General features: G+C 40.1%; 2 protein-coding genes, 1 long non-coding RNA gene and 1 pseudogene across 9 annotated transcripts in view; 3 read left to right on the plus strand and 1 right to left on the minus strand.

Annotated features, from left to right (window-relative positions):
- Nucleotides 1-1,721, plus strand: part of LOC144236421 (E3 SUMO-protein ligase PIAS2-like) — a 2,351-nt pseudogene extending 630 nt beyond the window's left edge.
- LYRM4 (LYR motif containing 4) overlaps nt 1-8,755 on the minus strand; it is a 124,520-nt gene extending 115,765 nt beyond the window's left edge. For both annotated transcript variants that reach the window (XM_077770054.1, XM_077770053.1), the window contains exon 1: nt 8,549-8,755. In XM_077770054.1, coding sequence (XP_077626180.1) covers nt 8,549-8,755 — 207 coding nt within the window. The remainder of the gene's footprint in view (nt 1-8,548) is intronic.
- FARS2 (phenylalanyl-tRNA synthetase 2, mitochondrial) overlaps nt 1-27,782 on the plus strand; it is a 608,095-nt gene that overhangs the window by 33,002 nt on the left and 547,311 nt on the right. The window lies entirely within an intron of this gene.
- LOC144236422 (uncharacterized) lies at nt 19,492-26,555 on the plus strand. 2 transcript variants are annotated; one of them, XR_013336534.1, is made up of 3 exons: nt 19,492-19,677; nt 24,024-24,203; nt 26,255-26,555. It is a non-coding gene; the product is annotated as an uncharacterized LOC144236422 (long non-coding RNA). The 2 variants fall into 2 exon arrangements; XR_013336535.1 differs by lacking the exon at nt 19,492-19,677 and adding an exon at nt 24,999-25,089 and having other exon boundaries at nt 23,449-24,203.

Raw genomic sequence — 27,782 nt, forward strand, 5'->3', positions numbered from 1 at the left:
TTTTTTTTTTTTTTTTTGCCAGGTAATAGGTGAGATTATAAAATCCAAGTTCAGCTGGATTCTGCCTGGTAGACAGAAGTTGCTCTCAAGAACAAAACTATCTCAATGGTCTGAATATGTATAAAAGTGAATGGGAACCATTTCCCTTGCCTGGCTATGCATGACCACCTAAAAATGGGATTGAACACAAATACATCTTTACTTGGGGTGTCTACAGCTGTGTCAGATCAGATTTCCATTTCTTATGCATCAGAAATTGGAAAGAATTGGGGCTCCTGGTTGGCTCAGTTGGTTACGCAAGTGTCTGACTTCAGCTCAGGTCATGATCTCACGGTTTGTGAGTTCCGAGCTCTGCACTGGGCTCTGTGCTGACAGCTCAGAGCCTGGAAACTGCTTTGGATTCTGTGTCTCCCTCTCTCTCTACCCCTCTTCCACTCACGCTGTGTCTGTCTTTCTCTCTCTAAAATAAATAAACATTAAAAAAAAAAAAGACATTGGAAAGAATTGCTCCATGTCTGTATATCTTGTATTACAGCTCACACTGACCATGTCATTACAGAGACTAAAGATGAGAGATATTAAAAATCCTGATCATTCCAGAAAACTAATTAAAGAAAAACTTAACTGCAGCTCCCGATAGTGAAATTCCTTCAGGTATCCTTGAGGTGCCCTTTAAGGAAAATGAGGCCGACAATCCCATGCCATGCAGTGACTGGTACACATCTATAGTGTTTTGATGGTGCCCTTTATCTGCAAATGAATGAGAAGCCTGCTTGGATTTGTCCTGTGTGTGACAAAAAAGCTGCCCATGAAAGTCTAATTTTAGATGGGCTTTTTATGGGAATTCTCAATGACTGTTCTGATGTGAATGAGATCAGATTCCAAGAAGATGGTTCTTGGTGTCCAATGAGGCAGAAGAAAAAAGCTATGAAAGTATCCAGCAAGCATGTATAAAAATAAAAATTCCAAGTGTCTTCATAAGCCTTGTTCAGTGACTGTATCCAATGAGGCAAGCAAGAAGAAGGGGGATGTTACTGACCTAACACTAGAATGCTTTCCCCAGGAAGAGGAAGCCCCTCTTGCCAACACGAAAGGCATCTCGATGTCAGAAGCACAAAGCAGACCCACCAAAGGGGTTCTCACGTCCCAGCCATCTTCTGTATGGGTGCCCACCTTGACTTCAGTTGATGCTGCTGTTATTCGGCCTTCACCTAACAGACTGTTCAGTACTATTTCACCAAGTGCCAATATAAAGCATGACATCAGATCTGCCAGGTCTAGATTTTTCTCCTCATATTCTACTTGATTCTTAGTATTGTCCTCTTATGTTTTTGGATACTGCCACCTCACCTTTAACACAAGAGTACATGCATCACCACCACCAGCCCCCATGAAATCAGTACTCGTGTTAGTTCAACCAGAAGCTGACTGACACAGAGGTCATCACCAGCAGTGGAAGGAATGTTCCTGACACCATCTCCTCACTGGACCAAAGGAAGACTCAGCCGATTCTAGGAGCCATTCATTATAACTGCTCTTTCTTGGGTGGACATTTCTGTGGGAAGCTGTTTTTTTTGTTTTTTGTTTTTTTTTTAAACAATTACTTTAATATTTATTGAAATGTCAAATGGATGTTTTTGCTTTTGGAGAGATGAACACAGATGACTGAAGGATTTTTCTTATTCATGCTGTACTCTGAGCATCAAATACATTCAGTCATAACTGCACCTTCCTGAGAGATGGATTTCAATTTCAGAAGTTACTAGATGGATTTTATGAATCAGTTTAAAACTTTTTTGTTGTAAGAACAGCAATAAAGTTAGATATTCAGGTAACGATTTTTTTCTAGTGAAAAAAAAAAAGACATAATCAATGCTTCTAAATGAACAGCAACTTTTGTTTAATTGGATGGGAAGGAAAAGTAAATGCAAAAAGGCTGTTTGTCAGAAACCAAACCAAAGCAAACTAAGCCCCTACCCCAAAGCCATCACAGGCTTAAGAATGACTAATGTGGTATAAAATCATCATCACTGGGGAGTTTGGGTGGCTCAGTCAGTTAAACACTGAACTCCTGACTTTGGCTCAGCTCATGATCTTGGGGTCATGGGATTGAGCCCTGCATCGAGGCAGGGGAGGCTCCATGCTCCACATAGTTTTTCTCTCTCTTCCTCTGCCCCTTTCCCACGCTCACACTCTCCCTAAAAAGAAAAAAAAATCCTTCCTTCAGGGAAGTATTAGGAAAAAAAATTGTCGCCAAAAAGCTGCTGGTAAGGTTGGTATGACTCTAGAACCTTGTCATCCAGCACATACAATCACCTACCACAGAAACAAATACTTATTGAAACGCTGAAGTTACACATGAACCTCCTTTTGTGGGATGCACTCCTTATGAGTACATGTACAACCCATCCCTGGTAGGGGAAGCAAACATTATTTGGATGTAAATTTAGTGCTAAATCCACTAGCCTAGTTAAGGTGGTGGTTGGGAACCTCTTAATAGGGAATGCTTGTTCCTTTCCTAGAGATTATGCTTTCACTTGGTTAACTATATAAGAAAAGAGTTTATCACATGCATGCATGCTTGTGCACACACGCGCGCGCACACACACACACACACACACACACACACACTTTCTGTTACACAGGTGTGTGGCAACCTGAGAACCCAGAGCCTGGTCTTCATGGGATGCACCATGGGGTGCACTCTGATGAACACTGACAGCGTCGCATAGCTGGAAACAAACCCAAACTCAGCACAGATACATTAGTTTTCACCAGGTTTCAAGAAAAAGTTGCTACATATTGAGGCTGTAGCTGAGGATTCCTAAAGTCACAATCTTAATTTGCATATTCAAGGAAATTTTGTCTATGTATATAAAGACTGGTCCAGCTTCCTTGCTGTAGTTATAGTTTCCTGTCCTCAGCTGTTTCTTCCATGTCTCCTCTCACAGACATGTGGTTGTTTAGCTAGGTAGAGAACAAAAGCGACAATTCTATTTCAAAATGCTTGGGAAAGATTTTCACTGTGATGACCCCAAAGTCTCTATAAATTACACAGGGGGAGAGGGTCTCTAGGTGGTGGCACTGCTGTGGGTCTGGAGAGGGGTGAATTCAAGTAGCAAAGGTATAGAGCACAGAAGCAGTAATACAACAGAAGTCTCTGGTCGTTCAAAATCCAAAGGGGCATGACAAACTACAATGAATAGGAGTGATTAACTGAGAGCTATTCTAATCAATTGGTGTCTTATAAACAGGAATCAAAAGGAATACCCTTGGAACGGCAAAGTGGAAAAAAAGAACCAAGATGACCTTCTTGCTCTTATTTCTGATGTGAAACACCCAAGGGGCCTTGTGTACTCTCTGAGGTAGAAAGTCCTTAGATACTCTGAGGTAGAAAGAAAGCTGTTGAGATTGTGTGAGAGCCATTTGCCCAACCCTACTCATACATAGTCCATCTTCTGGGCATTCTTTTTGGCACCATCTGTCACATACACAAAAGGCCTCTCCAACTTTGATCTTGCTCGGGAAGCAGACAGGGAAGCTAGGGTTAGTGGGGGCTAGTCCAGAACCTGCTTTCAGCAGACAGGAAATACTCATACAAGCTGCCAGGGTCAATCTGTCTTTACAGGACCATTTTATATGGAAACAATGGGAATTTAAGAAAGGTAGAAGGATGCTTTAACTAGTTACGGGATATGAGATGATGCTTGTTTCTGGAAAGAGACTGGGGACTAATAGACTAGATTATAATTTTCAGGGGAGAGTTGGTACAAGAATGTCAAAGAAAGAACAACTGTATGTCAGGCTTCTATTCAGTGGGTCATAATTATGGAGAGGGAGCAAAAGGAGTCTGTCTTGCTCATAATGGAGGAAAAACAATCTGCCATGTTACTTCTTGAAATGTGAGTAATCCTCAGAAGTGGTGTGAAGGGCTAATGAGAAATACTGATGCTAACTAGCACCTTCCAGGGTTGCTACAATGAAGATAGAATCTCTCTGCACATTAAGGATACTACAGAAGAATGATCTCTGAGGAGATGCTAAGCTGGGTTGATGTGGTCCTTAAATATTTGGGGGAAAAAAGTGGAGAATGACTTAAGAATATCTTTATCCTTCAGTTTCTACTGACTTAAGAGTTCACGCCCTTCAATTTCGGAGTCTTCTCTAAGCTCTAAGGCATCCAGCCTGTACCTTGGTTTCTCTACCCAAAAAAGCCAGAAGAAAATCTTTGTTCAGAGACTTCTTTAAAACTTGACAGTCGTATCATGTGTACAGTTGTATTGTTAGCATCACAGCTGATTGGAGGAACTGAAAAACATTGGCAGGAAGCCAGTCTGTAAAGTCTGACTGGAAAGCAGGAAGACGTAAACAGTGTACAGAGAGGAGAGAAGTTGGATGGAGGGTTCCACTTTGAGCATTGCCTTTAAGGATGTGTGTATATGGCAGATGGGAAGATGGCCAGGGGCTTTCTCATCCATGGAAAAATGATGCTCAGATGGATGTACATCCTGGTGGATAGTCTTTGGGTCCAAGGATGCAAATGGAAGAGGGACCTCACTGGAAGTATATTACAACGCATATCGGTTACGTCTCATTAGGTTAGAGACGAAGGGTCTCATTGGGTTCCCACTTTCCCTTCATGGTTCATTCTCTTTGAAGAGAGGGTCTGGGTAGCCAGCAAGCTACTATGATTTTGGTGGCAGAGACTCCCTGGCTGAGATGTGTGATCCCAGGGGCTAAACTCTTCACATATTCCTTTAGTCCACATAGGATTATTTTTTTATTTTTATGTTTTAAGTTTATTTACTTATTTATTTATTTTGAGAGAGAGTGTGCAAACAAGGGAAGGACAGAGAGAGAAAGAGAGGGAGAGAGAGAGGATCCCAAGCAGGCTCTGCACTGTCAGAGCTCGAACCCATGAACTGTGAGATCATGACCTGAGTAGAAATCAAGAGTTGGATACTTAATTGACTGAGCCACCCAGGTCCCCACACAGAGGCTCATTAAGGGCTTTTCTAGCTACTCCTGATAACAATAATAGCAAGTATGTACTATGTGCCAGTATTTCCCAAGGGCTTCACATATATTATTTGATCCCCATCATACCCATGAAGTTTGGCCTGTTCTCATCTGAATTTTACATTAGGCACCAAGAGGTTAAATATGTGGTTGAAGATCACAGAGTTGGTAGCCTTTGTCAGGATTTGAACACAGGCAGGCTGGACCCAGAGCTTGTGTTCTTGGCAATCAGGAACTGGTGACCATGACGGGAGATCCCTACCCTCACAGAAGAGAAGAAAACAGACAAGGCAATAAGGAATGTTATTTTCAGGACTGATAGATGCAGGGTAAGGGACAGAGTGACAGAAGGAAGGCTAGTTTAGATAGTGTGATCAGGACAGGCATCTGCAAGACAGTGACACTGCAGTAAAAGTCTGAGTGAAAAGGGGAATTGAGCAGTGGGAAGGTCTGGGGGAAAGAGTATTCTAGGCAGAGGCTACAAAGCCTCTGCAATGGGAATGAGCTGAGGATGTTTCGGGGACATCAAGATGGTACCTGAAATAGTGTGAGGGAGACATGTGCATTGGAGGGCCTTTGAGGACTTCTTAAGCACTTCAGACTTTATTGCCATCATGCTATGACGCCTCTGGAGGGTTTTGAGCAGGGGTATAACCTGCTCTAATTTTCCTTTTAAAAAAAGATCACTCTGGCAGTGTGTAGAGAATAGATCATTCAAGTGGGGAAAATCAGGGAGGCAAGCTAGATGGCTCTTATTGCGGCCAGTGTGAAGAATATACAGATCCTGCTTTATTTCAGGCCTTTAGGCCAAGGTCAACTTATATCAGCTTAGAACAAGGTAGCTAGAGGAGTCAGTAGCATCTCAGAAGCTAATTATGGTAAATTCCTGGATTCAGGAATACTCTTGACAAGAGAGAAAAGTGAACAGAAACTTCCCCTGTTGTTGACTTATAAGTGGCTAACGAGTTCTCTACGGAATGGAAATGCTTTCATTTGTCAGAACTGTTCTGAGCATGTGCAGAGTCTTCAGGGATAACATAATCTTAGGCAGCACAAGTCCCCCATCATCAAGAAAGGTGCACTTGCCAGGCTGTCCTGGGGAGGGCGCCCTGGCCCCGGCACATGTCCTGAGGCTGCAGAGTTGGCGTCTGTTTTGAGTGTGGATTCACTGGGGATATGTGATGAGAGCTAGTCTCGTCCTTTTGTTCTTGAAAGGTGGTTTTAGCATTTCAAAACAGGAGAAGATACAGACAATTATATAACAGAAGAAATGGTGGCACAGAGTACTTACAGGCACCTTTTCTAAGCAGTTTCTACTCTGCTCAACTTACACAGAAAGATATAGCCAGCCTGTTTGGGAGAGCTTGCCAACTTCTACATAAGAAAGTGCCAAAGAATTGAATCTTCTTGAGTTTATGTGAAATAAGGACTCAGGCTGCTTGCTTTTCCAAGTTCCAGTGCTAAAGGATCCCATAAAATTCAGCCACTGATGCCCGGGAAAATGCCATCATCCTAGCGTTTTCAAAATGACAACTCATTTATCTGCCACTATCAGACTGCATGCAGTGTGCAGATCAGTTTCTTTTTCTGACTAACCTATTATCTTTTCCTGCCCTTCCTTAAAGATCATTTCCTAGGCTTGTCTGAATATGCCCAAGTTATTCTGTTGCTAGATAACTGTAGAACTCAAGAAGGATTATTAGAATCTGAAAGGTTATTCTAGAAGGGATTGTTTCTTCAGATTGCAAGACTTTTATATTTGACATAAAAAAAAACTACAGTGTATACTATATCTTCTTCTTCTTCTTTTTTTTTTTTGAATTCTGTTTAGAGTCAAGCATGAAGAAGGGTTAGGGATGTGTATATGTACGTCACATATTGTATGATATGATATGGTATGACATATGTCAGCCAAGCTGGCATCTCCTGATGATGTTAAACAAGTCCTTTCCAACAGAATGGAGATTCCTCAAAATATTAAAAATGAGACTACTCTACAACACAGCAATTACACTACTAGGTATTTATCCAAGGGACACAAAAATACTGATTTGAAGGGGCACATGCACCTCAATGTTTATAGCAGCACTATTGACAACAGCCGAATTATGGAAAGAGCCCAAATGTCCATCGACTGATGAATGGATAAAGAAAATGTGGTGTATACACACACACACACACACACACACACACACACACACACACACATGCACGCACACACACACGAATATTACTCGGCAATGAAAAAGAATGAAATCTTGCCATTTGCAACAACATGGATGGAACTGGGGGGTATTATGCTAAGCAAAATTCGTCAGTCAGAGAAAGATAAATATCGTATCATTTCACTCATATGTGGAATTTAAGAAACAACACAAATGAACATGGGGGAAGGGAAGGAAAAGTAGGATAAAGATAGGGAGACAAACCACAAGAGAGTTCTAAATACAGAAAACATTGCTTGTGGAGTGTTGGGTGGGGGGATGGGCTAAATGGGAGATGGGCATTAAGGAGGGCACTTGTTGGGATGAGCACTGGGTGTTAACATGTCAATGACGGATCACTAAATTCTACTCCTGAAATCATCATTACACTATATGTTAACTAACTTGGAATATAAAACAAAAACAAAAACAACAACCCAAGCCCTTTTAATAACACTAGGCAGAAGTTAGGGATATGATAAGGGGTTTCCCTTTCTGTACTTTATAAAGAAATTTACTGCAAGTAAGACAGATGAATGGAAGCAGAAATGGAGTTTGTGCTGTGATTGTTACTAAACGAAAGAAAAATAGTGAAAAGGATGATTTTTTTAGAGGGGGCGAGAAAACCAACTGATTGCAGGCTACTCAGCCTTTGGCTGTTTGGAATTAATTTTGCAGAAAGAGGGACAAATGACAGTACCAAGGAGACCATGCTGCTGCAAATGCTCCACTCCACCTCATGAGAAGGAAGCACAAATCAAGGTGACCCCTGGCACTTCTACAAGATGAAGACAGAAACTCCTTCCGGAGTCTGTTATGGGGTCACTAGCTAAGCAGCTGTGCTTTACACCACTTGTACCTGCAGATACACCTTCTGAGTGGCAACGACTCACCATGATGGTGTCTTCAAGAAAAGGGCAATATCACCTTGAATTATGATTTTAAAATACAAGGAAAAGCAGAATACATTTATGTTCTTTGACATATGTCAACGCATAGATGTATAAATATATCTTACAAAGAGACAAAATTTTAAAAACGTTTCCCATATTTAAAGGATCAACCTTGAGTGAACTATGAGAATGCAGCTTTCCAGAAGGATGCGTCCCCTGGAAATTCTGGAAAGCTGATATTTTCCTTTAGGTTCTTCTTGAGTTCAATAATGTGATAGGTCATCTTTCTGTATCTATATGAGTAAAGGGAACTGAGTTTCATGGCCCTGTGGTATAAATCATAAACACCAAAAGCAGTGATATCCAATTAGGAAGGAGATGTCAAAGCTTACAGCACTTAATGAAAGATAGTACATCATTGAACCATCTTACCTGTCGACGAATTATCTCAAGGTCTCTTTTGGCTTTATTCACTAAGGTTTGAATTTCTACAGGATCCTTTACATTCTGATTTTCTCTGAAGGCATCTCTTATCCTCCTGACAGCATAAGTTCTGTAATTGTAGGCACTGAAATGCTTGCTTTCTCTCAGCATCGCCCGGTACAGATCTAACACTTGTGCGCGGCTGGAGGCTGCCATTTTGGAACAACATTTTCTTTNGCTATGCTTTCAAATGAAATCAAAAGCTCTTCCTGATGAATTAACTGTCTGTATCCCCCTGTGGATAATCCACTTAGATCTTTGCTCTTGGGACAGGCCCATCTATTACTATTCTGGGATGACTAAGCAAACAGATTAGGGAAATAAATCTAGTACAAACAAATCACATATAAATGGCAAACTGCTACGGAATTGCTCCTTAGATTACCGGTCCTTTAGTTATTCATGACTCCATTCTCTCTGTTAACCTAGATAATTGAACCTTTAATGCACAGAGACAAAGCAAGAATTAAAAGAGGTGAAGTGATGCACTACACATTCATGCACCAAGACATTTATGACCTATGCCTAACTTGGTTGGGTTAGCTTTTTAATCTCGTCTCATTGTTTAGCTGTTTATTCCTTTCATGGAACATAACATATAAGGATCCACGCTGGGACCACCACAGTCATGAGTGGAGATGACACCAAAATGCTTTCTTCCATCTTTAAAGTGCATAGATATGCACATACATGCACACACAAACACCTTCTCACCTCCAATATAAATTATATGCAGCACAGGACAGCAGTTCAAAAGCACGGCTTTCAGATCACACAACCTTACCATAAGCCTGTGTTTTCTCACGGTCAAATGGGCATAGTAGCACCTATTTCTCAGGGCTGCTGAAGTATTCAGCTTAAATAATGTATGGACTTTGGCACAGAGCCAGGTACACAGGAAGACCCAATAACTGAAAGCTCTTCTTTTTCTTTTTTTTTTTTTTAAGTTTATTTATTTATTTTGAGACAGAGAGAACAAGTGAACAGGGGGAGGGACAGAGAGAGAGAGAGTCCCAAGCAGGCTCCATAGTGTCAGGATGGAGACTGATGGCAGGGCTTGATCCTATGACCCTGGGATTGTGACCTGAGCTGAAATCAAGAGTTGGATGCTTAACTGACTGAGCCACCGAGGAGCCCTGAAAGATCTTCTTCTTAACACCTTAATGCATTAGTCTTCCCCTCTCCTCATGTCACAAGCTCACTTTCACTCCACATCCTCTAGGTCATACCATGGTGTGTGCAGAGGATGGAATGGTCTGAATAATCAAGAGTCCTTAACCTGATGTACCCCACACACAGACAGTAATGGCCTTAACCCATGTCTGCCGCATCTACAACAGCCTGAAGAGACTAAGGAGAAGGAGTCCAAGTCAGGCACATCAGATACCATTTTTTCTAGTCTTTTTATGATATCAGATGGGTCTGCTTTTAACTTTAAACACCAGCTGAAGAATCCATGTGAAACTGTTAGTAATACCTGCAATAGAGGCAAAGAAATGAGAGAAGGGAAATATTTCCTTATGCTTTGGGAAATGGATATAATTTACTGGGAAAACTTGTTTTAGAGAAGACTAATTTTGTTTTAGATCACCTTTCCTAAAATAAAAAGAAATTTTAAATTAAGAATTCAAATACTGGGTTTTAAAAGCAAAAGTAAAATGAAATTTTGTAACATTAAGAGTTGTAGAGGCAAGGGGTGCATGGCTCAGTTGATTCAGCATCTGACTCTTGATTTTGGCTCAGGTCACAATCCCAGGATTGTGAGACTGAGCCCCGTGTTGGGCTCTGAGATGACAGTGCGGAGACTGCTAGGGATTCTCTCTCTCCCTCTCTCTCTGCCTCTCCTCCTCTCAAAACAAACAAACAAACAAAAAAGAATTGTAAAGGTAAAAGGCAGACAGTTTAGGAACTTGCACATTTAGGTGGTAAGCTGGGGAGACTTTCATCTGGACCCTTGGTGAACCAGCTGGCATATTTGCAAAGCTCTCCTGGGTGCTCAGGATCAATCTTGGGGCAACGATGAATGGAAATGGAATCCCTGAACTAGCAAATGCTATATGATGAATCCCTGAACTAGCAAATGCTATATGATGAATCCCTGAACTAGCAAATGCTATATGATGAATGGGTCTCCTTCACTTAACAAACGCACAGGAAAGGATTTTTACTAATAGACTGTATTAGATATTTTCCTCCTGTGTAGCTGCTAATCTAACAAAATTTGAGACAGTAGTGAGGTAAGCTAAAAGCAATTTCTTGGGTACTTTCTTGCACAGCATGACAGTTATTAACATAACACAACATCACTATTCTTCCTCACACCCACAAACTCCTCAAACAGTTTCTTTGTTGTGGTGATGGGAGCAGAGTGGACACCACAGTTTAATTCCAATATTCTGTTCTATATGTAGAACTGGTTTTAGAACAGGAATTCACCCCAGGGAGTCATCCGTTGTTTTAATTCTTCACCCAGGATGCTGCATGGGCTTTTTGGAAAAAATGAAACGGGCAAGAGTAGTCATTACTAAATTCATTTTTCTAAAAGCTAGTGACTAGCCCAGAATAGCTAGCAAAAAAGAAGTATGGCCTGGAATGCAAAGTCTGAAGTTTTTCTCAAGTTCAAAGAAATCAGAAAATAACTTATGGCACTCTACAATTCATATCAATTGGGCTCAAGGTCTGGCCTTCTAAATATTCTACTGTGCATTCTTGCTGTCTCCCCAAATCTCCAGAGTCCACACTTAATAGAATAAAGCTTTAGATGTCTGAATTAAATGTGTCTAAAGCAATCAAAAGTTGTTCAAAATTTGAACGCACATTTAACATAAATGGTTCCCTCTTCGTTCTTCCTCTTCCTTCACTGTCTAAAACACAGGTGGGTTTTTTTTGCCCTAATAAGACATTGCACTGGCTCAGAACCATATAAGTAACATGACTATTGCTACATGAACAATTTTTCAGTTTTATAAATTATTCCCAATGATTATAACTTTGTGAAGGTAATCACAAATCTGCCTGAATCTTCAAATTTCATAGGAGAGGGCTAACCAACCACCAATTATTTTGTTTCTGCCCTGCTTGATTTTAATCCTTTGCATTTTTTTCTATCTCCACTAAGGTAAACCATTTATCCTTGAACACGTTCTGGCTATTGGCCTCTCAATCACATCACTGAGCGAGAACATTTCAAACAAAGATGTGCAGACGCTGTTGTGAAAATGGCAGCCAGCTGCTACACAATGCCTTGCTTTAGGATGATCCTAATGGGAGTCAGATGTTGTATGAAATAAGGCATGAACAATTAACACATAAAAGGCAACAGAACAGCGAGAGCTATCAACCATGAGAAGGCAGACCACATCTGCGGAAACAGTAAGGCTGTCCTGCTCATACAGTCACCATTCTACCTCTACCCTCCTGAAGCTTGGCAGTTTCTTAGTGCTTCTTTGTGAAGGAGATTTCCATTTGGCTTTCCCTTTCTACCCCAGCTTTTGCTCTTTTGTTTCCCAGCAGACCTTCAAATGTACACAGGCTCTACTGGCTATCTGTCCTCTATCGCAAAGATCGAATTCCTATATGAGGGTCTTCCACCCATTGTAATTTCCCAGCAGCAAGATAAACAGCAGGCAGTAATGAAAGCTCTGTATGTAGTTCCCAAGGTCTTGGTTTACTTTCTCCCCTTCCAGAATCACTGTTGGCCAAATACAGGCCATAATAATCATGGCACCTAGAGGCTTACACTGGTTGTAGCATCCAAAAGGTGTGACTGGGAAATAAGCTGATATAATACCCTCATTTGTACCATCCCCACAACCCCCCACCCCCACACTGGTTTCTCTGCTTATCCATCCTATAAAAACATCAGTGCTTTTTCCTTCTTTCCCCAACCCCAAGTCAAGTATCCCAGTAACAAAGCAACTCAACCCCTTTTTTAGCCTCTCTGGGGCAAACGCCTTCAACTGCTTGGAAGGACATGTCCTCCATCAACTTCCCTTAACTCAGATGTGCCTTGCCCCTGAAGATAGGACTTCCTTTTACAGCCATTAGGAGAAAGCTGCTTAATTTTGCCATGCCTCCAGATTCCATGGGACTGAGAGGAGAGTGCGGTGTGTTCTTGGATCCTACTGCTGCTTACATGTCATTGGTTCACTCTTAACGCAGCTTTGAGGCCAAGCTACCTAATGTTTACATTAGTTATCTACGTTAAGGTACCAAACATTAAGCTACCTACCTGACTCCGGAGGCATGTAGTATGCCTCCACGACACTGCTGTCTGCTGACTTCTTGACAAGTCTCAAGAGTCATCAAGCCTTAATATCTAAATGGTACTCAGTGCATACATAGGCCTCCAGTTTTAGGTGACTTAAAAAATGATCATAATTTTTAACAAAAATAATGTCTTTCAAAGTCAATGATTTTTATAATGAGATAGATGACAGTGTTTGGAATCTTTTACTGAGTTACATACATTTGCTTTACTGATGGAGAGTTCCACAGATGGTAGGTTTCTCGTCTTGCTCTCTAGATCTACTAGTTACTTCTTCTGAGGCTCCTTTGTGAGCTCATCTTATTTGGCTGCCTCTTCTATGCTGTATTCTCTAGGGCATCCTATTGGACCTCTTTTGTTCTTCTTTTTTAAAATGTTATTTATTGGGGCACTTGGGTGGCTCAGTCAGATAAGCATCTGACTTCGGCTCAGGTCATGATCTCGCGGTTCATGGGTTCTAGCCCTGTGCCAGGCTCTGTGCTGACAGCTCAGAGCCTGGAGCCTGCTTCAGATTCTGTGCCTCACTTTCTCTCTCTCTCTGCTCCTCCCCTGCTCGCAATTCTGTCTCTTTCTCTCTCTCAAAAATGAATGAATATTAAAAAAATAAAATATTATTTATTTTAAAATGTTTATTTGAGAGAGAGAGGAGCAGTGAGGGCAGGGGGAGATATGCAGAGGGAGAGAAGGGAGAGAGAGACAGAATCCCATGCAAGAGTGTGGAGCCCAATGTGGGGCTTGATCTCATGACCGTGAGAGCATGACCTGAGCCAAAATCAAGAGATGCTTAACCAACTAAGCCACACAGGTGGCCCTGAACCTCTTTTGCTATGATAAGATCTCCTCCAATAATTGAATGTATGCTTGAGGTCTCACTATCACATACATGCCATTGGCTACCAGGTCTTTTCTTCACCCATGCCTCCTTTCTGAGTCCCATACCCATATAAACCAATTGCCTTTGTATTTACCATCAAAAGATACCCACTATACCCACTACAGCTATTTCTACTGCTGTACTTTCAATATTGACATCATCTCTCTCTTTCTTCCCTGATCCCAGTGGCCAGTTTTTCCTTTATAGGTAAGGGCATCTTTATATAGCTAACTACCTCAGTCAGATATTTGGGGATTCATCCTAAAATCCCTCCTTTTCCTTAATTAGTTACATTCAAGGAAGCACACCTTTTACATCTCTTCTGAATCACCTTCCACTTCTCCAAACCCTCTGTCCTAAACTTGTTTCAGCCTCTTACCTATAGAATGTGTGGTGTTCAATAAAATGGATACTACCACCACAAAAGAGAAAGCTCAATGGTCATTTGAAGGTCAAAAGTACTCGAGGTAGATAACAGGGTGAGAGACAGATCAAAAAACTTCCTTCTTATGCATCTAGGTTCCTACTAGAATATAAGCTCCACACAAGGGGGTCTTTTGTCTTTCTTGTTTTCCCCTGGATCTAAAGTGCCTGGCTCAGAGATTGTACTCAATAAATATTTAGAGAATAAATAAACTTCTCAAAATATCATAGGCAACATTACAAAGATCTTTGGGGGGTGACTGGGTAGCTTAGTTGGTAAAGCATCTGGCTCTTGGTTTCGGCTCAGGTCATGATCACATGGTTCATGAGTTCCAGCCTCACGTCTGGCTCTGTGCTGACAGTAAAGAGCCTGCTTGGGATTCTCTCTCCCTTTCTCTCTGCTCTTACAAAGATCTTTGAGAAGAAGACCAATAATCAGTAAGGAAAACACAACAAAGAAAATGAAACTGAAAAGGCTTTGGAAGGAAGAGTCTGCACCATAAAGAAGAGAAGTACTGGTTACAAAATCTGCACTGAGAGTTCACTGAAGAAATATGTGCTGAATGCCTATTATGTAAGTGCTCTATGAGGTGCTTGGGCTACAGGGGAGAACAACATGGTTTTGGACTCAGGGATTATATAGGAAATCTATATAGAATGAGATGAAAGAGGAACTGGAAGTCTTTGAAAGTGAACACAGAAGGCCTAAGGAGAGTTTTTGGGGGCAATGGAGCAGTTCTTATTTTGATTGGGGTGCTATTCTCACAGGCCCATATATTTTTCAAAACACTAAAATTGTACACTTAAAATAGATGCATTTTATTGTAGGTAAGTTATTTCTCACTAGGTTGACTTTAAAGCAAATTGAAAAGATAAATAGTATAGGAGTTATATTACATGTGCCCAATTTTAAGAGACACAAAAGCAAAAGCAAAAAGATACCACCAACCAAAGACTGAAATGCTAGAGGATGATTATGCACAAGGTTGAAGTAGAAATTAATGCTGTATTATAGAAACCAGGGTGGAGGACAAACTGGAAAATCAAATCTAAAGTATAAAAATTATGAAAAATGGGAAATACCTAAGAAAAAATTAAGCTTCGGAACAGGGCAAAGGTATTAACCTATGAATAATAAGTGTGAACAAACTGAACTGGGTAGATAATTAAAGTTATAATGGAAGAAAATGTGCCAGAAGTGATTATGAAAAATTGAGAACACTCATTGAGATTTAACAACCAGAGTACAATGCCAAGATGTTTACTTATAAAACTCTGAATTCCAAGGTCAGAGAAAAAATAGTTTAAGAAAGGATAAAGAGAGGCACAGGGGTGGCTCAGTCGGTTGAGCATCAGACTCTTGATTTCAGCTTTGGTCATGATTTCCTGGTCATGGGATTGAGCCCTGTGCTGGGGTCTGCATTGGGTGTGGAGCCTGCTTGAGATTCTTTCTCTTCCTCTGTCTCTCTGCTACTCTCCTAGCTTGCCCACACAGGCTTAAGTAAGTAATACAGAATGGAATATAGGTAAGTGTATCCTCAGATTTCTATTTTCAAAACTGCAAAGAAAAAGGTTGCTTTCCACAGTCCTTTGTTGTTTTTAGGGCCCAAAGGGAGAACAAAATACTCTCTGTGATTAGTGGCACCAAGTACCATGCACAGGACACTATTCTAGGTACTAGATATACATGATGTCACGTAATCCTCACAAAGCACAGCTCAGAGAGACTCAGAACATTTAGGCCATGATGACATGTCCAGTAAGTGGCAGAGTTAGGTTCTGAACCCAACTGACTATGATTTTGTCTGTGATTTTCAACTCCAGGCCACGTCTCCTCCAGAGGTCGATAAACCCCATCCAAATTTTGATAAGCACTTGGTATGAGCCAAATGTTACCCATTTGAAAAGGCGTTAAAAATTGTCTCTTGCATCACAAGGCTTAAAAAGATCATCCTATCTCTCAACACTGCTTCAAGTGTTCCTACAAATAGTTCAAGCACCAAGCATATCTTATGAAAAGACAAGGAACTGAGAACATTATGAGAAAAAGAGTTATTGATATAAGCAGTAAGAATATGTGAAATAATTGAGATTAGTGGTTTTCAAAAGGAGGACAGTGACCAATAAGAAGGGTTGTGGAGAGAGGAGGTGAAGTTACTATTACAAAACCTACTTTGGAGACCAAAGCTTCTTAGTTTTTGGGCAGCTGTAAACAAAACCTACTATATGCTTCCCTGTTAACAATCCCCTAATGGCTTTCCATATCTTCAGGATAAGGTCAAATGCATGGATAGTATAGCCCTTCTCATCTCTCACACTCCATCAGGCACCATTTCCAGCATGGACCACCAACCCCAGCCTGCTCTTCCTCCATATAAGGAGTGTCCTCCTCTAGCTTGATTTCTTGGCTAACTCCTACTCGTCCTTAAAGACCTAACCCAGTTAGAAACAAATGTGACAACAGATTAATATCCTTGGCACATAAATAGCACATATAAATCGAGTGGAAAGACATTAGGACCATAGTAAATAAATAAGAGGCCAGAAACAATAATTCACAAGAGAGCACAAAGAGTGACTAAATTTAGAGAGATAAATGGACAGAGATACATGAATGTTCCACCTCAGCCATAATCAGAGACACGCAAATTTAAACAAGGTGGGATTTTCTGCTACCAAATCAGCAGTTTTTTTTTTTAACTAAAAAACAAAGGGCCTTTGCATCCTGCTGGGAGGTGTAGGAACTGTACTTCCTGTGGGGAAAATAGCATAATATGTAAGAATGTTCATAACTGTTTATCCAGTAATTATTTTCGTAATCCTGCAGAAATAACCTGAAATGTGCACAATGATGTATACTGAAGGATGTTCACTATAAAACTACTTATAAGCATTAAAAATAAAAACCCTAAATATTCAACAATGGAGAAAGGGCTATATACATTATGAAATTAGGCAGCTTTCTAAAATTTTTATTTGAGAGAGGGAGAGAGAATCTTAAGCAGGTTCCATGCTCAGCACGGAGCATTGATATGGGGGCTCGGTCCTACAACCGTGGGATCATGACCTGAGCTGAAATTAAGAGCTGGATGCCCAATCAACTGAACCACCCAGGCACCCCCAAATTATGCAGCTTATAAAACAGATGTTTCAAAAAACTTAAAAGTCAGTGGCGTCTGGGTGGCTCCATTGGTTAAGCATCCAACTCTTGATTTCAGCTCAGGTTATGACCTCATGGTTTATGTGTTTAAATCCCATGTCAGGCTCCTCACTGACAGTGTGGAGCCTGCTTGTTGTGATTCTCTATCTCCCTCTCTCTCAGCTCCCCACCNCAAAAAACCCTTTAAGTCACAGGTGCAAAAGTCATAGGTGTAAAAAAACATCAGGAGAAAGATCAGTTTCCCTCTTAGTTTTCCCTGGCTGCAATTCACAGCTATTTCTTACTAGCCTCCCAGAGATAGTAGATTCATGTTAAAACCTCAGTTTTCAACATGTGTACCTTAATTTCTTCAGTTAAAATGCATCACTGAGCATTTCATATCAATATAAATGGAGCTGACTCAAGTCATAAACAGTCCTGTCCTATTCCACTGTACAGACGAATTTGGATTCACTTAGCCAGGTTGTTTGCAATATTGCTATTACAAACATTGCTGTAATAATCAATATCCTTGTTTACGATAGCATCATATATATGTGTGTCTGTGGGATTAATTCCAAGAAATAGAATTTGTAGGGCAAAGCATGTGTATTTATGGCTTTGGTAAAACACTGTCCAGATTCTGCATACAGGCTGCACCAGCAACGCAGAAGTGTGACTGTCTCCCAATACCTTTGCCAAAACAACATGTCACTGAAGTTCCTGATCTTTGCTAATCTAACTGGTGAAAGCAGTATTTCATTTTATTAATTTTTTTGTTGAGATATAATTAACACAATATTATATTGGTTTCAGGTGAACAGCATAATTTGAGATCTGTATACACAGTGAAAAATGATCACCACAATAAGTCTAGTGAACATCTGTCACCAAAGTGAACCTAAAGACTTACTGTCTTGGCAACTTTAAGTGTGCTCCAAATTACGGAATATTATGGATGTTGCTAGAATATTATGTGTCAGTATGATGCACATTACATCCCCATGACTTCTTTATGAGGAAGTTTGTGTCTCTTGACCCTCTTCATCTGCTTTGCTACTTCCCCTTTAGCAATCACCATTCTGTTCTCTGTATCTATGATTCTGGTTTTATTTTGTTTGTTCATATGTCCTTTTAGATTCCACATGTAAGTGAAATCATACAATATTTGTGTTTCTATTATTTCCCTTAGCATAATTCCCTCAAGATTTGTCCATGTAATTGGAAAAGGTAAGATTTTATTCTTTTTTATGGCTAGTATTCCAGTGTGTGTGTGTACATACACACATCTTCTTTGTCCATTCATCCACTGATGGACACTTAGGTTGTTTCCAAACCTTGGTCATTATAATACCACAGTGAACATAGTTGGATACATGTATCTTTTTAAATTAGTGTTTTCATTTTTTTCACATATATTCTCATTAGTAAATTTGCTGGATCATATGGCAGTTTTATTTTAAAAAATTTTTAGGAACTTCCATACTGTTTTCCACAGTGGCTACACCAACTCACATTTCCACTAGTAGTGTATGATGGTCCTCCTTTCTCCACATCCTCATGAACACATGTTATTTTTTTCTTTTTGGTACTAACCATTCTAACAGGTGTGAGATCTTTCACTGTGGCTTTGATTTGCCATTTCCCTGGTAATGAGTGATGTTGAGCATCTTTTCATGTGTCTGTTGGCCATCTGTATGTCTTCTTTGGAAAATGTCTATTAAGATTCTCTACCCATTTTTGAGGGATGAAACTGATACCTTTTCATAAATTTAAGACCATTTATATTTCTGTTTATATCTTTTACCTTTTATTAATTGAATGATTTTTCTTTTTGACTCATTGGTGAGATCTATTCTAAGGAGTTGCAATGTTCTCGGTTTGTCATTTGGCTTTATGATGTTTGTATGTTTTTGTCATATAGAGATGTTTAATTCTTATGTAGTCAAGAGTATCAATTTTTATGTTATGGCTTTTGGTTTAATTATCCTTCTCTACTGTGAGACCACAAAAAAAAAAAAAACCCACAAAACACTGATCCATGTATTCTTGAGAACTTTCATGGATTAATTTTTTGTTTCACTCTTTCTGGAATTTATTTTAGTGGAAGGTGTTCAATAGGGATCTTAACTTTACATTCATTAAGAGTACTTTTTTTTTTTAATGTTTTATTTATTTCTAGGAGAGAGAGACAGCGTGAGCAGGGGAGGGTCAGAGAGAGAGGGAGTCACAGACTCTGAAACAGGCTCCAGGCTCCGAGCTGGCAGTCAGCACAGGGCCCGACGCGGGGCTCGAACCCACGAACCGCGGGATCATGACCTAAGCAAAAGTTGGATGCTTAACCGACTAAGCCACCCAGGCGCCCCTCATTAAGAGTACGTTTAAAAAATTTTTTTTCCAAGTTTGTTTATCTTGAGAGAACAGAGACAGTGTGAGTAAGGGAGGGGCAGAGAGAGAGAATCTCAAGCAGGCTCTGCACTGTCAGCACACAGCCCAATGTGGGGCTTGAACCCACAAAACTGTGAGATCATGATCTGAGCTAAAACCGAGAATCAGATGTTTAACTGACTGATCTAAACAGGTGCCCTAAGGGTATGTTTTTTAAAATGAAAGGTGTAACTGTATACTCAGAATGACCTAGATTCTGGAATATATAGGCATAGAAAACTAGAAGAAAATATAATAGCATATTAACAGTAATTACTTTTGGTTATTGGGGTTTATGCTCTCTAAATTGTTACAATCAGAATTATTTCCTCATAATTTTTTAAGTTCCTAATGACACCATAAAATCAGTAATATACTACAATAAAGAAGAATCTGCATTAGAGAAGGCTCAATTTGTGGGAGAAGAGATTGGGTTTTGGATCTCTGGTGAGAAGATCCAGGCTGGCAATAAACTTGAAAATCTTTGAGAAAGGAGAGCCACACCATGGAAGTAGATGTGATTGCTGAGAGGAAAGCAGTAGGATGGCAAGAGAAGCCAGCCCTGGACAGAGCCCTGGAGATACAGTAAATATTTAAGAGCAGGCACAGGGGATCAGAGTAGAGGCAGAAAAGACAGGAAGCAAGAAGAGATATGTTACAAGTGGAGAGTAAAGAAGACTGTCACAGGTCCTACAAAGGGTAAGACAAAGGCTGAAAAGAGCCTCAATGAATTTAGCAGTTAGGATGTTATTAGTAACTTTAGCAAGGAAAACATCAGCATAAACTTACCGGTCACAAATTAGTAAATGTATAGAGGAAAACCCCTAAATTCTTGGAAACACACTCATAAATAATAATTGAGCCTAGAAAAAAATTCATTATGTAATAACAGTATTTTAAAAATAATGACAAAGATTATGCAGAGAATTTTTGGAATGTAGTCAAAACTGTTCTTAGATGAAAATTAATGGCTTACATAGCCCTATTAGTAATAAAATAAAAGCAGAGCTTAATAAATTAACAATGTTTCTTAACATTTTAGAAAGGTAAAACAGTATCCCATGAGAAAACAGATGAGGAAACAAGGTATTTTAAAAACATGTCAAACAAATTAAACACGAAAAAACATCAGTGGTATTAGTTAAGACAAATGAGTTTATTCTTTCATGTTTTGGCTTCTGGGGTATACATCAGAAAACAAAATTATGAGAAAAAAAAGAGTGAGGAAGATTGGAAGGTTGAAGGAGCAGTTTAAAAGAATCCTTTCAGAAGTTGAGAGCATGCCCAGACTCTAGAATTTGCCAAAGAACGCGAAGGGGCCAGCTGAGGTTGGAAACATCCAGAAAGGTGGTACCAATTTGCCAAACACGGTGGTCCTTTTCCAGTGTAGTTAGTCCAGGTCTATTTATGGAAAAGACAGATATTTGAGGAAATCCATACATGCAGGTTTGACAGAAGAGACTAAATGAAGGGTGAGACAGAGAGAGTGAGAGAGAAAAACTTTCCAGGGCTTAAAGGAGGTGATGCTAGGAATTTCTTCCTCCATGGATGAACTTCTGAAAACCCCAGTTCTTAGAATTTAGACTTTCATCCTGCTTAGCCCCCTTTGTGGGGTTTAAGACCTAATCTAAATGTCTGATAATGAACAAAGAAATTATGGTAAATTAATGGACTATATCCATTAAAGTAATAAACAGGATAATTACGTACAAATGAGTAAAAATATATTTAATGAATCACTTCAAAACATATTTGTTTAACTGTAGATTTTAGGTAAGTTTCCGTGGAGAATTTTTTTTTAGGTTTTATTTATTTATGTAATCTCTATTCCCCACATGGGACTTGTACTCACAACCCTGAGATCGAGAGGCCCAAGCTCCTTTAAAAAAAAAAAGTTTATTTTTGAAAGAGAGAGAGAGAAATGGAATGCGTGAGTGGGGGAGAGGCAGAGAGAGATGGAGACAGAGCACCTAGTTGACTCTGAGTTGACAGAGAGCCCCATGCGGGGCTTGAACTCATAAATCATGAGATTGTGACCTGAGCCAAAGTCGGATGCTTAACCCACTGAGCCACTCAGGTGCCCCATGAGCCCCATGCTCTTCTGACTGAGCTAGCCACGTGCCCCTATGGGGAAATTTTTAAAGAGTCTCTTTAAAAAAAATACCTAATAAAATAATAGAAAGAAAGGAACCCCATCCTGTAGCAGATGTTCTCCTCAGGCCCTTGAGGAAAACTTTAGAAGCATTCTGTCCAGGTTTCCTTTTCGGTGCTTAAAAACATTTAATATCTTTAACCCATAATTCGTCAAAATTGAACTTGTAATTATCACTTGGATCCTTCCTTACAGCCACTGACATTTTGTTGCAAAGAAGATTTTTCAAAATGTAAACCAATTTATCAAAGTAAAGGCCACCTCTACAAATGTGGTCTAGCTTTCTGCAGTAAGGCATACAGATCAAGTAATGGGGAGGTCCTGGCTTCTCTTTTATTTGGTTTTAGACAGGGTTATTTAGACAGTGCAGTTCCCTGCTAGCTGGATCCAAGGGCTACTGGCTGAGGCTCAGATGCATGGTCCATTCTTCACATGCTTCTGGACTGAAAGATGAATAGGTCCAGCAACTACTCTTGTTAGGAGAAAAACAAGGTAATACTCAAGTATTCATTGTCCTCACACCCACAGATCCTCTTCCTATGAATTGGCTGGGTTTATTTTAAAGCATCACTGTGACATAAGGGCTTCGTGTGCTGGGACAGGGTTTTTCTGGCTCTGTTTCTCCCTGCATCTACCAGAAATGAGCTTGACCTAATACCAAAAAGGCAAGTTCAAGTTTTCATTATGTAGTAAGGGATAATAAAAGTCAGGCTACAGGATACAATTTAAAAGATTATTTTAAATTATACCGTGAACTAGCCAGTTTAAGACATGACCTTTAGATGACTTAAAATTTATGGAAAATAATTATCCACAGTAGAAAATTCAATTAATCCTGGATTTTCCTTTTTTGGCGGGAAGGGGGGTAAGCAGGAAAAAGGGACAAGTCTTGGTCATTAAACTCAAATGTCTTCATTAAAATATCCTATCCGTGCTGCTAAAAAAAGCCAAATAAAATGTCTTTTGTTTTATTTGTTCCTCCTTTCATCAGTCACCAGCAACAATAAATGAGCAAAGAAGGAAAGACAAGAGGGAATACAGATAAGTCACCTAGCGTGTGCTCAGTGTATTATTAAGGATAATTTACATAGCAAAAAACAAACCAACCAGAAAAACCAAACCAGAGTGATTCTCCCCTCCTCCTTTCTACAATATAGGAAATAGAATATTTGCTGAGTTATTTAGAAGTAAAGAAAAATCTATATAAACATGTACCAGGTATATAGTACCCATACCCATCCATGAGAAAACTAGAAACCAGGAGATAAAATAAAAGGTGTCAGGCCCTGGAATCACAGCTGCAAAGTACAGTCAAAATCCTCCTGAGCTTCCACTGAGTGTCTGGGCTTTGGAAAGGATAGGAAGAGACAGGCTGGGTCTCAGTTCCCTCAATCCCTGAATACTGGCTTGAATCCAGGGCAAAGGAGCCCATTAGCCTAACTTTACTTTGCTTATTTGGAGTTAAAGAGTTCTGAAAGTTATATGTAAATTTATGCAAATGAAAACATTAATCATAGTCCTAGATTTACTGACAAAATCTGGTAGCCCTTTCTCCCTTTGGAGAGCTTTAATTTTGCTTTTCATAGAGAAGAGGCATCTCTAAAGTCTAGTCTAGTCTAAAATTCTATGAATTTAAAAATGCAATTAACCTCTATGTCTCCTGGGATGTCATAAGCAGCAGGAGGCATGGAATACAGAACTATAATAAAGGGATGGCTATTTTGGTCTAGGTACAGTATTGCTTTGAAACAAAGTTTGTTTGCTTGTCCATCTATAATACAAATAACCTGCTATTATATCTTTTTTCCAAGTAGGTCAAAATATCTCCACGCATTACATAATTTATTTCCATAACATCTCTATGAATCATCTAGTAGGTGTTTGTGTTAGGATTTTATTTTATTTTAAAGAAATTGAAGGCTGAAGAAAATTGAGTAAACATTTGCATTTCCAAATTTGGTAGCTGATTTTCATACTAGTTGTTCGTATTAATACTGGCTAAATAATATTACAATGACATTTGGCATTTATTGGCCAAAACAACGATAAAAACTAAAACACATGGTACGTCAAACCACAAATGTAGTCTCAGAATAAATTCTGATGATTCATATAAACCTAATTCTCCTCATTCTGCTGTAGGACTGGCGACAGGCATCTTTCGTTGTGGACAGACTACATCTCTTCCTTCAGGGCTTGCTGTGGCTAAAGGAACCTGGCCCCAGGCTGTCTCTGAAACCTTCCATGTCTTGGTTACTACCTATAGCTCCTGTCCAAAGTCAAGTCTTGGCAACTCTCTTGGGATACAGAGGATTCTCAAAGGTGGTGACACTTTCTGGACACTTAGTCCATGGTTAAGTCTGTGGTTAGTAAGGCATGGTATTCTAAAGAAGGCAATTAAATGCCATTACACTGACAGGAGCCAGGATACGTTACAGAAATGTAAAGAAGTGCAGGAGAGGAATGTACCACATTGCTTAAATAAAGCCCTTCACTATATGTCACTGGGCTTTTTCCTTTGAAATTTGATATTCTTCTAACTGCTTAAGTTCAAAGTCCTAGCAACTGCTGCTGTGGATGGCTCACCACAACTGTGTAGCTACCAGGTCTAACTGGTAAAATATGAAGGACTTTTCTCCCCACCACTTCTATATTTTAGCACTGAGAACTCAAGGGACCAGAAATCTGCAACACACTTTGGTTTTGAGTTGCATGAAACTTTTATTACGTGGCCTAAATCTAACGCCGATTTTTCAATATACATAAATGCTCAGAGCATTTGGCCTCAGTATTGTTTCCAATTCCACGATCTAATAACCCTAGCTTAGAATCAATAAACGGCACGTTCACAGTGGGTATCAAGTAATCACTTTAATATAGGGCATACAAACTTAAATGAGTTCCATCTTCTTTAACTATCTACTAAAATTTTTAAATTGTCCACCTTGCATTAAAAGCCACACAGGTATGATAAACTGTATTTACAGAGAACCAGCATCAGTGGATGAACAGAAAAAGAGAGGCCTCATCCTCTGAGCCTCTGTTTAATACACTGAGGTTCAGTTGGGAAGCTTTCCTCGCTGCAATTTCTTTTTTTTTTGCAAACATGTTTCTTAGAAACAAGGAGCTCTCATGTACATGATCAACCATACCAGACCCAGAAAATGAGTGATCTGGCAGATTTGAAGAGGACCTTCCAATTGCCTAGGTGTGCTTTCAAGAGCCTAAAGCAGGTGAAAATCAATCTGACAGCATTTCCCAGCATGTGTTATCTGAAAAATACCAGCACTCCCTTGGGGAGAGTTAACAATGAATATTTGCACATTAAAACAGTAAAGAAACCTGGAAACATGGGAAGACAGAGTTAGGCACTTGGATTCATTCACAATACCTCTTACCACTCCCAATAATACCCATTACATTTTGGGAAACGCTGATCTGGATAAAACTTCTATTGAGGCTGCCCCTTTAAGGTTCAGGAGCTGGAGGCTGAATGGGGCCGGTCCCAGACCCTGTGACAACAGTTCCTCTCTGCAAGTCTTGCTCAGTCATTAAAGGCTACACACAGAGCATCATGACCAACCTCAAACTCTTCTCTCACAACAGCCAACTGGGCCAGCACACTGACTATACTCCAGGCACAGCCTTGGTACTTGTGTCTCCTTTAACCATCTAGCCACACAGCCTAAGGGCATCAGCTGACTAGGTGTGTGAATGCCATTAGTCACAGCAGAGATCTTCAACAGAGACCCCCAACCCCTTCTCGCCAGATGTCCCCCGCTGCACAGATCTCACACCAGTCCACAGTTAGATCACAATAATAAAAGGGGGCAGGACATTCTGCCCCCAAATATGCCACTTTGGTATTTGGTTATTTTGAGCGGCAGGCAATTGAGAAAGAACAGCAGATGCAGGAAGGGCCCTCTGTCCTTTCTGCCTAAAAAGCTGGGCATACATTTCCCATGAGAAAGGTGTCCTCCCAGTACCAGGAGAAAGGGAACATTCTTATCACTGGAGACAAGAGTCTACACCAAGAAAAGTCTGCACAAACCATACTAAAACAACCCTTATGTTCCATTAGTTTCCCCCATTGATTTCCTAGTCACTTTCCTCCAGTATACTACCCCTAAAAACTCCAATCCTTTTCTTTACCTAGTCACTTCTCCACCTTTTGTAAAAAAGGCATAGGAGTCCCCAAGTCTAACTGCTTTTTGGGTGGGCTTCATTTTTCTATGTACCTCTCCACATGCCCTATAAAAACATTAACAGGAAATAAAATGCGTATGCTTTGCCTCCAGTTAATCTTCTCACAGTTTAATTTGCAGGTTCCAAGCACAGAACATAAGAGTACTCATGCTTTTCTTCCACTACAGTGGTCTGTGTGACAGCTCAGGACCTGGGCAGTTCTAGCTGGAGAAGATGCTGATGCGTTCATGGATGTGGAACCTGGTCTTGCCTGAGTATCTCTGATCAGGCTGTGATTCTACAGCTCTTTCCCCAGCTTGTCCCCTTACTTCTCCACTGTGACTAACCACCTTTCTTTGCTTAAAAAGAGGGTGGTAAAAACATCTGACTCCAGTTTCAAGGCCTACTTCGTAAAACTGCCTGTACTATGTTATCTTTCTATCATGATGTTAAAAAAAAGAACAAAGTAAAAGCTTTCATGGTTATTTAAGACAACTAAATTTAGTATTGCCTTTATATGTGAAGTATCAGTTTTTAGGGAATCTTCACCATTATTCAAAAATATTTATTTTGTTTGTAACCAATAGCCCTGAGATGTAGGGAAGAGTATCAAAATGCAAGATGCATTTACTAGTCAAAGGAAAGTCACTGGCTCATGTGTTTTGTTCCCTCATACACTCATCCATTTAGGCAGCTGGTAGTGTTAGGGATTAAAGGTTCAAATGGAAATGGGCCAAGGCTTTACAAGGCTCACAGTATCAGGCACACACTACAAATTACTATACCAGGAATATATATACACACTGCTCTGAGAATAGAGAGAAAGGAGGGAGTAACTTGGCCTAAGGGTTTGGGAAGTCTGTCTGTGGAAGCTGAAGGATGAACAGAATTTCCCCAGCATGGACCAGCCATTCCACAAAGGGAGGCCAATAATAAATTTACAATTCAGAATTCCTTACTTCTGAATGACTGGGAAAAAGTATGGAAAAGGAAAGAGGAAAATATGGAAGAATAGAAAAGTTTAGGAGGGAGAAGAGAGGGAAAAAGACTACTTTTTTAAAGCATGGGTCTCTGAACATGCGATGGAATTCCTCTGATAAGATTTAGCTGCTAGATTAAGGGAGAAACAAAGTATGTTAGCAGTGAAGTTGTAGTGTTAGTATTATATAGCGTGCAAGCAAAATTTAGTTCCCACTAGTGACCACATCCAACCCCCGTGCCCTACCGCTTCATGGCCGTTTCACTCCCACGTACCATCCTGGACTCTGAACTTTGTTTCTAGTCCATCTGGGTACCCCCATTATACTGCCTCGTCCCCTAGGGTTTACAGAGAGTATGTCCACCCCACCAGGTTCTTCATCTCTTCAACACAGGGTCCTAACCCTGTTCATTTTAATTCCCCACAGGCCACCCTATGCTTTGCTCATAGTAGCTGCTCTATAACTACTATTGAATTGGATGTTTTTATTTAATTAGAAAACAAAAAACCAAAAACTTGCACAAAACCCCGTGACCCAATGGTAAATGTAAGATTTCTAAACCAAAAGGAATAAAAATTCACTTATGTTTAGCCATAATTTTACAGAGAATAGACTAAACTAATACTCATTATTATTGTTTTATTTATTTTTCAGAGAGAGAGAGAGAGAGACCAAGTGCAAGCAGGGGAGGTGCAGAGAGGGGGACACAGAATCCGAAGCAGGCTGCAGGCTCCAG

The sequence above is a fragment of the Crocuta crocuta genome, unplaced genomic scaffold, assembly GCF_008692635.1.
Source record: "Crocuta crocuta isolate KB4526 unplaced genomic scaffold, BGI_CrCroc_1.0 scaffold24, whole genome shotgun sequence".
NCBI lineage: Eukaryota > Metazoa > Chordata > Mammalia > Carnivora > Hyaenidae > Crocuta > Crocuta crocuta.